Genomic DNA, 14338 nt, shown 5'->3' on the forward strand with positions numbered 1-14338 from the left:
CACTGTTTTGTGTTCTGGAACACAGCATACTGCAAAAAAACATCCTTCCTCAAGTGAGTTAGATAAGACCAGTATATGCGCCTCTGGTTCACCAATGACAAAGCCAGACACAGACTCCAAATTCCAAATCTCCTCGTGAAAGCTTTGAGGAACTTCTTCTCCCCACTGATCAGTTGGAACAAACTTTGGTTAAAATTTCTCTTCTTCCCCCTGGTTCCTGAACTTTGGCTTACCCTCAGCTTGAGCCAGCACACATCTCCTCCTTAACAGCCCCTCTTGAGAATAGGCTGGCTTCAGGGTAAAGCATCACCTGATCTACTGTCCCATCTTGCCACTCCTGATTATCCCACTTCCTCCCTGTTTACTGCCCTGTTTACTCCTCCCTATGAGAGAAGAACCCTTTTTGCCTAACCCTTGAGTCACTTGCAGATATTATGGTCAGAGGGTCCTCCCTGCTGCAATATTCTTCCTCCCCCTATTGCAGTAGTTCCTTTCTTCCCTTGCAATAATCCTTTCTTTTTTTTTTCTTTTTTTTTCTTTTTTTTGAGACGGAGTCTCGCTCTGTCGCCCAGGCTGGAGTGCAGTGGCCAGATCTCAGCTCACTGCAAGCTCCGCCTCCCGGGTTTACGCCATTCTCCTGCCTCAGCCTCCCGAGTAGCTGGGACTACAGACGCCCGCCACTTCGCTCGGCTAATTTTTTGTATTTTTTAGTAGAGACGGGGTTTCGCTGTGTTAGCCAGGATGGTCTCGATCTCCTGACCTCGTGATCCGCCCGTCTCGGCCTCCCAAAGTGCTGGGATTACAGGCTTGAGCCACCGCGCCCGGCCCTGCAATAATCCTTTCAAATAAAATCTCTCCTGGCGGGGTGTGGTAACTCACACTTGTAATCTTAGCACATCGGGAGATTGAGGTGAGAGGATCACTTGAGCCCAAGAGAGCAAGGCTACAGTGAGCCATGATTGTACCATGCACTCCCACCTGGGCAGCAGAATGATAATCTGTCTCAAAAAAAAAAAAAAAAAATTATAATGACTGGGCGCAGTGGCTAATGCCTGTAATCCCAGCACTTTGGGAGGCCAAGGCGGTGGGATTACATACAGGCATGTAATCCCAAGTGATCTGCTGGGGCGGGCAGATCACTTGAGGTCCGGAGTTCGAGGCCAGCCTGGCCAACATGGTGAAATCCCCATCTCTACTAAAAATACAAAAATTAGTCAGGCATGCTGGCATGAGCCTGTAATCCCAGCTCCTCAGGGAAGCTGAGGCACGAGAATTGCTTGAACCCAGGAGGCGGAAGTTGCAGATGGCCGAGATCACACCACTACACGCTCCATCCTGGGCAACAGAGCAAGATTCTGTCTCAAAAAAAAAAAAATTATTATAATAAAATCTCTCCTTACCAAGTCTGGATTTGTTTTTATTTCACAGTATATATAAATATTCGTAGCTACAGTCCTTATAAATGCAAAAAGCTGGCTTTTTGTGCTAATAACTTCAGGCAAAGCCAGTTAGAAAACACAGAATTGTTTTATTTATGCAAAGTTCCAAAACTGCAAACTAAAAACTATTCTTAGGGCTACATAAATGAATATACTTTAAAATCAGAAAGAAAAGCAAATAAATTATTAACATAAAATCCAAGGTAGTTGTTACCTTTGGAGGGAAATGATAGATTTAGAAAGGGACTTCAAAGTTAATGGTAATAATGACCTATGAAACAATAATAGAGTTCATTCTACTGTTATTCTTTATACTTTACACATATTTATGAACATTGTTTTACTCAATATTTAAAATGTAAAAATATTAAAAGTGAAAATAACTCATTTCAGAAAGCAATAGTTACCTTGTGATAGCAAATATACAACTATATGATGAATTTTAAAAATTGAAAAACATGGCTAGGCATAGTGGCTCACACTTATAATCCCATCACTCTGAGAGGCCGAAGCAGAAGGATCGCTTGAGGCCAGGAGTTGGAGACCAGCCTGGGCAACATAGTAAGACCCTGTCTCTACAAAAACTAATAAAAATAAAAAATTTAAAAAGTCTTCTAATGAGTGGGAAATTGTAGCTAGGACAATTATATCTAGGTTTAAACCCACATCATATCCGGATTTTATTTATTTTTTATTTTATTACATACTTTTTTTTTTTTTTTTTGTCACCCAGGCTGGAGTGCATGCAGTGATGCAATCTGGCTTACTGCAATCTCCATCTGCCAGGTTCAGGCCATTCTCTTGCCTCTGCTTCCTAAGTAGCTGGGACTACAGGCCAGCACCACACCCAGCTAATTTTTGTATTTTTACTAAAGACGGGGTTTCACCATGTTGGCCAGGCTAGTCTCGAACTCCTGACCTCAGGTGATCCGTCCACCTCAGCCTCCCAAAGTGCTGGGATTACAGGTGCAAGTGACTGAGCCTGGCCTATTATTGTATGATATTTTAACATTATATAATATTTTATTAGTTTTACGTGTATGTGGGGATCTTCACAAGAGAGTGAAGTCTGAAGAACTGGTCAAAACAAGATGTTGCCCAGGCTGGAGTGCAATGGCGCAATCTCAGCTCACTGCAACCTCTGCCTCCTGGGTTCAAGCGATTCTCCTGCCTCAGCTTCCCGAGTAGCTGGGATTACAAGAGCCTGCCAACATGCCCGGCTAATTTTTGTATTTTTAGTAGAGACAGGGTTTCACCATGCTGGCCAGGCTGGTCTCGAACTCTGGACCTCAGGTGATCCTCCCGCCTCGGCCTCCCCAAGTCCTGGGATTACAGGCATGAGCCACAGTGCCCAACTACAACATGCTTTTATACTTTTTAGACAACAATAAATTTGAGAAGTCACAGGACAAGGGATATCTAGCTAGGGGCAGTAGATTTCTAGGTGAGTGATGAGGAGATATTTGAGGTGGAACCAGTGGAAGATAAGGGTTACCTTGGAAAGTATATTTATTCAGGTCCGTTGCAGCCCCGAGTTCCCAGTCTCTGGTAATCAGGGCTATTTTTTTGCCCTGGTATAGAGAGGATATCCCTCACAGAGGAATCTTGATGGCTTGCTGCATGTGGGAAGAGGCAGGTCAGTTCGCCCTTTCTGAAACTACAATTTCTCCAAGGTTTCCAACTCAAAATGATCAAGATACCAATTTGGCACATTGGCATGTCCTTCACTCCTTGAGTTTCTTCGTCTATAAAATGGATGGAGGCCGGGTGTGGTGGCTTACGCCTGTAATCTCAGCACTTTGGGAGGCGGAGGCGGGCAGATCACCTGAGGTCGGGACTTTGAGACCAGCCTGGCCAACATGGTGAAACCCCTTCTCTACTAAAAAATACAAAAAAGGCTGGGCGTGGTAGCTCACGCCTACAATCCCAGCACTTTGGGAGGGCGAGGCAGGCGGTTCACCTGAGGTTGGAAGTTCGAGACCAGCCTGACCAAATGTAGAAACCCCGTCTCTACTAAAAATACACAATTAGCTGAGCGTGGTGGCGCACGCCTGTAATCCCAGCTACTTGGGAGGCTGAGGCACGAGAACTGCTTGAACCCAGGAGGTGGAGGTTGCAGTGAGCCGAGATCGCATCACTGAACTCTACCCTGGGCAACAGAGTGAGACTCTGTCTCAAAAAGAAAGATAAAGCGGATGGAGATAATGATAGTACTTCCAGCACAGAGTTGTGAGAATGAAATACCATAATCCAGGAAATGTGTTTAGAGCACAAATGTTATGTGGTTATAGTTTAGTAGCTACCCAGAGTAAGCAGCCATAGCCTGGGGTTTCTTCTGGTCATACCCTGCCAGGAAGAGGAGGTCTCCTTTGTTAACTCTGACTCCCCTGAGATCTTAGCATTGTCGCCTCCATCGGTTTCATTGATACTTCCTTTCTGTGCTGTCTTGTTCTGTGAGGTGGTCCCTGTCATCTCTCCAGGCCCATTTCCTGCTACCCTGGGCCCCACACATCACTTGCAGTTAGCTAAGCACCCCTTACTCTCTGACATCTCTGTGCCTTTGCATATATCTGTTTGGAATGTCCATCCCTTGGGTTGCCTAGCAAAACCCTATTTGTTCTCTTTAGCTCAAACCAGTCACCACTTGGGTGAAGCATTTTTCCCACCTTGAGGCAGATTTAATCTGTCCTGTTGCCTGTTGTCTGTACCCCTATCACAGCTCAGATCACTCTGCATTACAATTACTTATGTGTCTTCCTCTGCCACAGACAAGGTGTTTCATGAGAGTAAGAAATGTATCTTATTTATTCTGTGCCCCTTACCCCAGCATCTAGCACAGGGGTTGGTACAAGTGGAGGTTGAGAGATGTTGAGTGATAGAATGAATTAATGGATGGATAGTGGGTGTTGGCTTTTTGCCAGCATCACGGGTTCTAGGATATTTGAATGCCCCAAGGACAGGGTGGGGTTAATGCAGGGCACAGCATGCGTCAGCTGTCTTACTGCTTAATAGGCAGTCAACGATTTGGCTAATGAAGATAGAGATAATGATGGCAATAAAATGGTTCTCTAGGCTGACCCAGAGCCATAGCCACTCTCCTGCTTTCCAGTGAGTCATCCCTGGCTGGGCCTGAGGACAGGAATCATGGCTGAGAGGTAGATGGTCAGTCAACAGTGGCTGAACTGGCTCCAGACCGCCTGATCCTGGCCATGACTCACTCCAGCTTGTGCTGCTGACAAGAACCCTCCAGAATTACACAGGTTTGAGTACAAGTCTCAGCACAGGCCAGGTGCGGTGGCTCACGCCTGTAATCCCAGCACTTTGGGAGGCTGAGGTGGGTGGATCACTGAGGTCAGGAGTTTGAGACCAGCCTAGCCAACATGATGAAACCCTGTCTCTACTGAAAATACAAAAATTAGCCAGGCTTGGTGGTGGGCGCCTTAATCCCAGCTACTCGGGAGGCTGAGGCAGGAGAACCGCTTGAACCCGGGAGGTGGAGGTTGCAGTGAGCGGAGATCGCACCACTGCACTCCAGCCTGGGCAACAAGAGCGAAACTCCGTCTGAAAAAAAAAAGAGTCTCAGCACAGACAGTGATCAGCCCAGACCTTAAGTTACATACCCATCTGAGCCTGTTTCCTCCTCTTCCCTCATTAGCAATGAGATACAGATCCCAACCCAGGATGCTGATCATGGAGACATTCTTCCCCACTTTTGGAAAGCCTACAGTCTCATGGAGAAAGCACAATTCCCCTTACTACATTGTACCATAATTATCTCTTTAGTTTTGCCGTATTTGTCTTTATGTTCTTTGCTCAAGGCAAGGAAGTAGGGCACGGGGAATGACTCAAGAAATGCAGACAAGAAACAGAAGTGTAGCTCCCAAACCATGTGGACTGGTAGGGAAGAAATTTGAAAAGGATCAAGGTAGAGATTTTTCTTGTTGTTTTTTTTATTTGTTTTGAGACAGGGTCTTGCTCTGTTGCCCAGGCTGCAGTGCAGTGATGCTACCATGCTCACTGCAGCCTCCAACTCCCAGCTCAAGTAATCCTCCCACTTCAGCCTCTCGAGTGGCCAGGACTACAGGCATGAGCCACCATACCTAGCTTATTTTATTTTATTTATATTTTTGAGACGGAGTCTTACTCTGTCACCCAGCCTGGAGTGCAGTGGTGCAATCTCGACTCACTGCAACCTCTGCTGCTCCAGTTCAAGCGGTTTCCCTGCCGCAGACTCTGGAGTAGCTGGGATTACAGACATCTGCCACCACACCTGGCTAATTTTTGTAGTTTTAGTAGAGACGGGGTTTCACCATCTTGGCCAGGCTGGTCTTGAACCCCTGACCTTGTGATCCCCCCGGCCTTATTTTTTAATTTTTTTGAGATAGAGTCTCACTCTGTTGCCCAGGCTGGAGTGCAGTGGTGCGATCTCGGCTCACTGCAACCTCTGCCTCCCAGGTTCAACTGATTCTCCTGTCTCAGCCTCCCAAGTAGCTGGAATTACAGGCGAGTGTTGCCATGCCTAGCTAATTTTTGTATTTTTAGTAGAGACAGGGTTTCACCATTGTTGGCCAGACTGGTCTTGAGCTCCCAACCTCAGGTGATCCGCTTGTCTTGGCCTCCAAAAGTGCTGGGATTATAGGTGTGAGCCACCGTGCCTGGCCCCTAGCTAATTTTATAATTTTTTGTAGAGACAGGAATCTCACTACATTGCCCAGGCTGATCTTGAACTCCTGGGCTCAAGCGATCCTATCACCTCAGCCTCCCAAAGTGCTGGGATTACAGACATGAGCCACCAGTAGTGCCTGGCAAGGTAGACTTAATAAGGGAAGCTATTTGGATGACGGAAAAAATTAAATAAGTTGAGGAAAAAAGCCTAGGGTGGGGCATGGCAGGGAATGCTTCCTAATGGTTGTTCAGGGCTAGAGAAGGGTAAGGGTAAGAGGTGGGAAGATCCAGCTTTTTTCAGAGGTTGGAGGATTCAGAGAGGTGTGGCAGTTAATTAATAGAGGCAGAAACTGGCAGGGCATAAAAGATGTAGAATGACCCTAAATCCCTGAATCTTCAGGATTTGGGTCCTATGTGGGAAACAGGGCTTCTGCTCTTGAAAGAGTGGTTTCATGCGTCTACAAGGTTACACAGGGTGATGTGTGCCAGAGGGATGGGGAGGGCAGGTAGAGAGAGGCCCGGGAGCCTGAGGTCTGAGTTTGGGGCATCTGGTGGGAGGTGGGGGGATGCAGGACTTGTTCTGGGCCCTGAAGGATGCCTTTATTGGGGATTTGATTTGGTCCCAGCTGGGGACAGTTGTTGAGCTGAGAGGAGGATGGACATTGAAGTCACCACGGGGAAAGAGGATGAATGGTTAGTTGGGGTCCCAAATGCCAGGCAGAGCAGTTGGCCTGGGCTCACAGGCTCTGAGAGGACCCTGAAGATGTGCAGACACAGGTCTGCCTACTTAGGGGGCCACTTTTCCCTTTCCTGTGACACGGGGAGGATGAACACACTCTGGATGGGGGTGTCTCCACACTGTGTGCCCCACCCTCAGGTGCAAGGGTGCGTACTTGTGCTGTGTGACTGTGTCAGGGTCTGCAGTACGTTGCTGAGTGACTGTATCTGGGCAGTGCTTTTCTGGGCTGTAAGTGGGTGGTTGGAGAGTCTGTTTTCTGGGTCTGTGTAGGCGTGCCTGAGTTGTACATCTTAGTGTGTGTGTGTATTGGGGGGGTCCAAGTTGTGTTGTTTGTATTTGTGTGAGATCTTAGCTGTGTTTTTGTCTCTATCTGGTGTCTGACTTGTGAGTGAGAGGCTGGGCAAGGGACAGGGTTCCCCTTGCTGCTGGCACTGGGTCACCATAATGGGTACGAGGCCAATCAGCTGTCGTCCTAACCTGGGGGGCTTAGAGAAAGGCCTGAATGATGACACCTAGACTCTTATCCCCAAGTGAATGGCCTCTTATTGAGCAATCATTAACTGGGCACCTGTGAGAAGAATCCAAACTGTTATGGTGAAGGGGGTGGGGACTGGTCAGGGCAGGACTTACCGCTGGCGAAAGGGGGAGGCCAGAAAATCCTATGGGCATGTGTGTTGTTATCACTCCTTCCTGCCCACCCTTCAGGTCACTCACCCTTACCCATGGCGACTGGGTCAAAATATTTAACAAACAGTGAGGCACAGACATTGACCAATCAGAATACACACAAGTCATATTCTGAATGGAGCAGTCAGGGAGGTCATGGCTATGCCAAGAGTTGCCTCTTTAGTTGTTAGACAGTGGGAATGTCTGGGAGGAGAATCCCAGGAGAGGGGCTGGCGCAGAGGGGCAGGGAAGGAAAGTTGGGAGGCCTCAGGGCGGTGGCTATGATCCAAGTGTCATGGAAGGGTTTCAGACTTAAACAACTGATGTAGTCAAATCCTGGTAGTCCAGCTAAACCTTGCTCTGCCTTGGCGTTCAAGTAGTTGCCAGGCCAGCCCTGGGTGCCCTTGTCCCTTCCCTTTGGGAAAATAATGGACCACCGTCTTTTGTCATCTGCAGGAATGGGGGAAGTGAATGATCTTAAACTGCAGAAATGGCAGTGACCTTGTCTGTTTCAATTCGGGAATGGACTGCCTCCTGATTGGCTGTGATTGGGCTTTAACTGTGGTGAGAGGGCGCATGAAGTGGGTAGGAGCCAGGAGAGTGGTTAGTGAAGGGTTTGGGAACAGGAGAGCAACCTCCTTCCCCTGAGGATAAAGGCAATGAGGTGATGGGATTGTGAACTGATACTGTTCCCTGGAAAATTAGTTCCAGCAACCCTGTGGATTTTTTCCCTTGGGCTACCTCTGATAGGAGCAGGGTGGGCCCTGGAGGTGAGACAGTCCCTTCTATATGCACAAACAACAGTATCAGGCTCCAAGTGTTTCATACCTTTTATTACAAAAATCAATAACTTAATTCAGTTCTGTATAAAGTCAGTAGGACTTCTGGTCCAATGAGCAGCCTAAGCTTTCATTCCCATCCCAACAAGGGACAGGAGTCTTGGCCCAGAGGCTGTGGGGACCACCAAGAGCCTTCCAGGCAGCTGGAGCACTGTGTCCAAACCAAGGAAGTCCAATGTGGGGTGTGGCTGAGTGAAGGGCTGTTCCTAAGGAGCCAAGTGCTGTCTATACAGCCTTGCCCCCTCCGGGAGCATTGGGTCACCTCTGGGGATGGCCAGGCTGAATCAGCACTGCCAGCCTCTGCCCACCTGATCTCTGCCTGGGCTGCAGCTGGTCACCTCAGCAAGAGCATGTCCCCAAGAAGGCCAGCGATGTCAACATCTCCAATGATAGGGCGAAAAAAGAGGTCCCCAAGCAGGCTGGTCGGAATGGACTTGAGGGTGGAGGCTGTGAGGAGGACACGGGCCAGGCGGCCTTGGGCTGCTGGGCACCAGGGCTCCAGGACTTCACACAGTGCCCAGTGAGCCTCCTGCTGCAGGTGCCCAATGTGGGAGGCGGCTTGGAGGCCTGGCACATCTGTGGGCAGAGAGGGAGAGGGTTGGTGAGCATCCTACTCCCAGCCACCAAAGGAAGAGACTGGCCCAAGATCTGGGCCATCAGAGACACCCCTCTGCCTCCTTTGCTCGGCCTTTGAGGTCCCACTACTACCTCCTCCTTTGGAGGAGGTAATTTATTTATCAATTTCCATTGTATTCATCCATCCATTTATGAAGAGGCAGTATGGAGTAATGGTTAAGAATCAGGTTTCCTGAGTATGAATCCCAGTACTGTCACTTAGCTGGGTGACCTTGGGCAAGTAACTTAATCTCTGGGCTTCAGTTTCTTTATTTGTAAAACGAGGATAATAATATTAATAGGACCTGTCTCCTAGGTTTTTGTGAGATTTAAATGAACTAGTATATGTAAAACCCTTAGAATAGGGTCTAACATATGGTAAGTGTGATATGAGTATTTGCTACTATTATTGCAATTAACTACTACAATTTATGCGTGCCACAGGGACTCCTGGGGAACGCTCATCTCAGATGCTCTCCAGATTACAAAGAGCACTGTCTCATCTGCCACTCTCCTGGCCAAATTCCACAAAGACTCCCTTCCTGTCCTCCCTACACCCCTTTCAGTTCTCTCTTCTAAGTGATCTTTCTGAACCCACAGAGGAGTTTCAGCTCTAGAGCTTCACCATGCAGCCTTCCTTTGAAGATGTGACTGAGACACAGCTGTGTCTGCCCACCCCACCTCCCCCGCAGCCTTCTCTAAAGGTCAGAGCAAATTTCTCAGGCAGAGTGGCAAGGGCCAGTCTCTGGAGTGAATAGACCTGAGTTCCCATCCTGGTCTGTCCCTACCTGGCTGTGTTACCTTTAGCTCGTCACTTAGCTTCTCTGTACCTCTTCTGTGAGATGGCTATTTGATGAAAATGAGGAACCGGCCAAGCACAGTGGCTCACGCCTGTAATCCAGCACTTTGGGAGGCCAAGGTGGGTGGATCACCAGAGGGATCAGGAGTTCAAGACCAGCTTGACCAACATGGCAAAACCCCGTCTCTACTAAAAAATACAAAAATTAGCCGGGAGTGGTGGCGGGCACCTGTAATCCCAGCTACTTGGGAGGCTGAAGCAGGGAAAATTGCTTGAACCCAGGAGGCAGAGGTTTCAGTGAGCCAAGATCGCGCCATTGCGCTCCAGAGTAGGTGACAGAGTGAGACTCTGTCTCAGAAAAAAAAAAAAAAGAAAATGTGGACCCCATGAGATTACAGATATCAAACCCTTAGAAGTTACCTTCCCTGGCTGGCTCCTGCTTCAGCCTTGCCCCCTACCCAGGACTGTCTGGGAGCTCACCAGGGTTGAAGAGGATGGTCCCTTTCAGGCAGGCATATTCCTTGGGGTTCAGCTCCAGGCCCCAGAAGGACTCCAGACAGCACTGAAGCCACTGCACTGCAGCCAGGGAGGGCTGGGGTCTGTCTGGCGGCTGGCCACTGCCTCCACTGCTGCTGGGCTCCTCCAGTAGAATCTTCTTGAGTATGCTGGGCACCGGGGCCTCAGCCACTTCAAAGGTCACAGCATCTTGGGCCAACCCAAGCAGGAAGAGGGGGCCCCAGCAACCCTGCAGCAGCCGCCGCTGGTCCTGGGGAGGCAGCTGCCAGAAGGATGGCAGGTTCCTGAGGAAGGCCACTGTCTTGGCCAGAACATCCAAGGCCTCCCGGCAGGTGCGATGAGGTGCACATAGCTGGACGGGCCGGTGCTGCCTACATAGGCAGCGGCTACGGGGTCGGGGGACAGCCCTGAGGCTGGAGCTCAGAAGTGCGTAGAGAATGGCTGGGCGGCTTGCAGCTCCCTGGCATGGGCAGGCCCCTGGTTGGCTGGTGCTCATGGTTGGGATCTGCCCTTACTTCCAGCTCTCTGGCCCTCTGTTCTGCGCCGTGGGTGCTATTTATATTCCCAGTGAGTGGAAGGGGGGGAATGGCCCGACAACCTTGACTCCAGAAGTCATGTTCATTGAAAAAAACACACAGACACTGCCCCTGGCAGGAATGGTGGGGAAGTGGTGGGGGAGGGGGCATTGGGAACCCCACGTGGCACTGATATCACTTCAGTCAATGAAGTGGCCGGTGCAGGGCACAGGGCCACCTGCCGCTCACTCAGCTGCCCCTTATCGGATGACTCAAGTGGATAAACAAGGTCATTAACCCAGGCTGTACCAGGGCACCAAGGCCCCAGGTGCACAATCAGCAGGTGTCCCCATTGGTGCCTGCTCTTGTGTGCACAAAAGACTAGCGCTTTCGCTAAGCCAGGAAGTCAGCCCCAGAGCTGGGTGGGCCTTGAATGCAAGGCCCGACCTGGAAGTGCCTTATCACTAGCTTGTTTGCCTAACCTTGGGGCCCTGCTTCTGTTGTCGGCCAGGAGCAGGCTACAGGGAAGGGAGCCAGGACCCTGTGGGGGCTGGGAGGACTTTGCCCGCTGTCCAGTCTCGGAGGCCCCCTTCCTCTGGTTTCAGTTCTGGGCCCCCTGCAGGAATAAGGTCCTTCAGAATCCCTATCCCCTGCCTGATTCCTACCACTCCTGAAAGTCCAGTTCTGCTGAGAAGAACTCACAGAGTTATAATAAAAGATAGTTGCCAGCTGGGCATGGTGGCTCATGCCTGTAATCCCAGCACTTTGGGAGGCCGAGGAAGGGGGATCATTTGAGGTCAGGAGTTCAAGACCAGCCTGGCCAACATGGCAAAATCCTATCTCTACTAAAAATACAAAAATTAGCTGGGCATGGTGGCATGTGCCTGTAGTCCCAGCTACCCTAGAGGCTGAGGCAAAAGAATCACTTGAAACTGGGAGGCAGAGGTTGCAGTGAGCTGAGATCATGCCATTGTACTCCAGCCTGGGCAACAGAGCAAGACCCTGTCTCAAAAAAACGTGTGTGTGTGTGTGTGTGTGTGTGTGTGTGTGTGTATATGGTTGCCATTCTCTGAGCACCTGTTATGTGTCAGGCACTTCCCACTCTAATATTGGCAGCCTCCTTCTAAGGCTAGATTCTTACTTTGTGAGACTAAAAAAGTTAAAGTGACTTGCCCAAGGTCATCCCACCAGGAAGACCAAGCCCAGATCTTGCCTGACTCCAAAGTCCTTGTTTGTTCCCCTGGACCCATTGGCCCAATTGCACAGCCAGAGCCTGAGATTCTCTGAGCTTGTGGCTAGCTGCCCCCACCTTGCTGCTGCCTGCTTTGCAGCCTGCTCTGCCTACTTGTGATCTAGGCAGAAATGTTGCTCTGCTGCCATGTGGCTCCTCTGTCCCGGGCATCTTTCTCAGATGGTGGAGCACCGGGGATGAGAGAAGGTGGAGAGGCCCTTGGTTGTGTCATGTTTCTGGACCTTGGCCAGTCCAGCGTGGCAAACCTTCTGCTGCATGCTGTTGGGCAGCCTGGTGCCCTGGATGGGGAGAGAGAGGCTCTGGCATCACCAGCTCTGGCATCTGCTCCAGAATCCATCACTTTTCAGTTGTGTGACTTGGGTTGATCCTTGAACCTCGATGAGCCTCAGGAGCCTCACTGGGACAATAATGCTTGCCTCTAGGGCTGCCATGGGGACAAAATGAGGTCCTGGTTGTTAAATTCCAAGTAGTTTCTGCCATATGGTAGGAGGATTTTTCTGCCCCTTTCCTCTATGGAGCTGAGCACCAGTGGACAAACAGGCATACCTCTTTCATTTGATTATTAGTCTTAATCCTTAAATTTATAAAGTTCCTTTCATGTCTTTAAATCTCACTGAATCTTCACAGTGTCCCCTTGAAGCAGACTCGAGTCAGACTGGCTGGGTCCAAATCCTGCTTCTTCACTTAGCTGAGTGACCTTGGGCAAATCACTTTCTCTTTCTGTGCCTCAGTTTCCTCATTTTTAAAATGATGACAAGAATATCTAGAGGTGGATATTGGTTTTATGGGGCCTGACGGTTACGATTTGGAGGATCCTCTTTAAGAAAAGAATACACACCCGGGTACGGTGGCTCACGCTTGTAATCCCAGCACTTTGGGAAGTTGAGGTGGGAGGATCGCTTGAGGCTTCAGGAGTTCAAGATCAGCCTGGCCAACAGAGTGAGACCTCATCTCTACCAAAAAAAATTAGCCAGTGTGGTGGAGCATATCTGTAGCCCTAACTACTTGAGAGGCTGAGGCAAGAAGATGGTTTGAGCCCAGGACTTCAAGGCTACAGTGAGTTATGACTGTGCGACTGCCCTCCTGCCTTGCTCTAGACAGAGCAAGACTCTGTCTAAAAAACAAAAACAAAAACAAAACAAAACAAAACAACCTCCCCACACACACAAAACCTCCCCCCAAACCCTGAATATTTATATTTATTTGGTCAATGGGAACCCTTTTAAGCTGGGGTCCATGTCATTTTGGCCTGCTTCCATAATTCCTGGAACATTTGCTTTCTTGTATAACAAGATATCAACTTTTCCAGCCGCTGGAATCAACCAGTACTCCAAAGAGCTCTGATTCAATCTTTTAGTGGAAAATAATATTTAGAAAGCATGAAGTAGGCACTAGAATCATACTAAAAAACCAAGAACTGGTCAGACGCGGTGGCTCACACCTGTAATCCGAACACTTTGGGGGCTGTAGTGGGTGAACTGCTTGAACCCAGGAGTTCAAGACCAGCTTGGGAAACATGGTGAAACCCCATCTCTGTAAAAAATACAAAAATTAGCCAGGCAGGTAGTGCACACCTATAATTCCGGCTACTCGAGAGGCTAAAGTGGGAGGATCACTTGAATCCAGGAGGGCAAGGCTGCAGTGAGCTGTGATCATGCCACTCCACTCTAGCCTGGGCAACAGAGTGAGACCCTGACTAAAAATAGATAAATAAATAAAAATCGGGCCAGGCATGGTGGCTCATGCCTGTAATCCCCAACATGTTGGGAGATCAAGGCAGGCAGATCAACTGAGGTCAGGAGTTCGAGACCAGCCAGGCCAACATGGTGAAATTCTGTCTCTTCTAAAAATACAAAAATTAGTCAGGTGTGGTGGCATGCAATGGTAGTCCCAGCTACTAGAGAGGCTGAAGCGGGAGGATAGCTTGAACCCAGGAGGCAGAGGTTGCAGTGAGCCGAGATCGTGCCATTGCACTCCAGACTGGGCAACAGAATGAGATCCTGTCTCAAAATAATAATAATAATAGTAATAATAATAATAATAGGGCTGGATGTAATCCCAGCATTTTGGGAGGCCAAGGCGGATGGATCCCCTGAGGTCAGGAGTTCGACACCAGCCTGGCCAACATGGCAAAACTCCATCTGTACTAAAAATACAAAAGTCAGCCTGGCATGGCGGCACATGCCTGTAGTCCCAGCTTTTCAGGAGGCTGAGGCAGGAGAATCCCTTGAACCCAGGAGGCAGAGGTTTCACTGAGCCAAGATTGTGCCACTGCAGTCTAGCCTGGGTGAGA

At 49.2% G+C, this 14338-nt stretch overlaps 2 protein-coding genes across 2 annotated transcripts in view; one reads left to right on the top strand and one right to left on the bottom strand.

The window, feature by feature from the left end:
* NUDC (nuclear distribution C, dynein complex regulator) overlaps window positions 1-14338 on the top strand; it is a 149587-nt gene that overhangs the window by 104683 nt on the left and 30566 nt on the right. The window lies entirely within an intron of this gene.
* NR0B2 (nuclear receptor subfamily 0 group B member 2) lies at window positions 8327-10856 on the bottom strand. The gene is made up of 2 exons (XM_050796028.1): window positions 10243-10856; window positions 8327-8924 (listed from the first exon to the last, which is right to left on the bottom strand). Exons 1-2 carry the CDS (start codon window positions 10772-10774, stop codon window positions 8683-8685), a joined length of 774 nt encoding a protein of 257 aa, XP_050651985.1. The 5' UTR covers window positions 10775-10856; the 3' UTR covers window positions 8327-8682.

This window comes from Macaca thibetana, chromosome 1 (genome assembly GCF_024542745.1).
Source record: "Macaca thibetana thibetana isolate TM-01 chromosome 1, ASM2454274v1, whole genome shotgun sequence".
In the NCBI taxonomy this organism is placed as follows: domain Eukaryota; kingdom Metazoa; phylum Chordata; class Mammalia; order Primates; family Cercopithecidae; genus Macaca; species Macaca thibetana.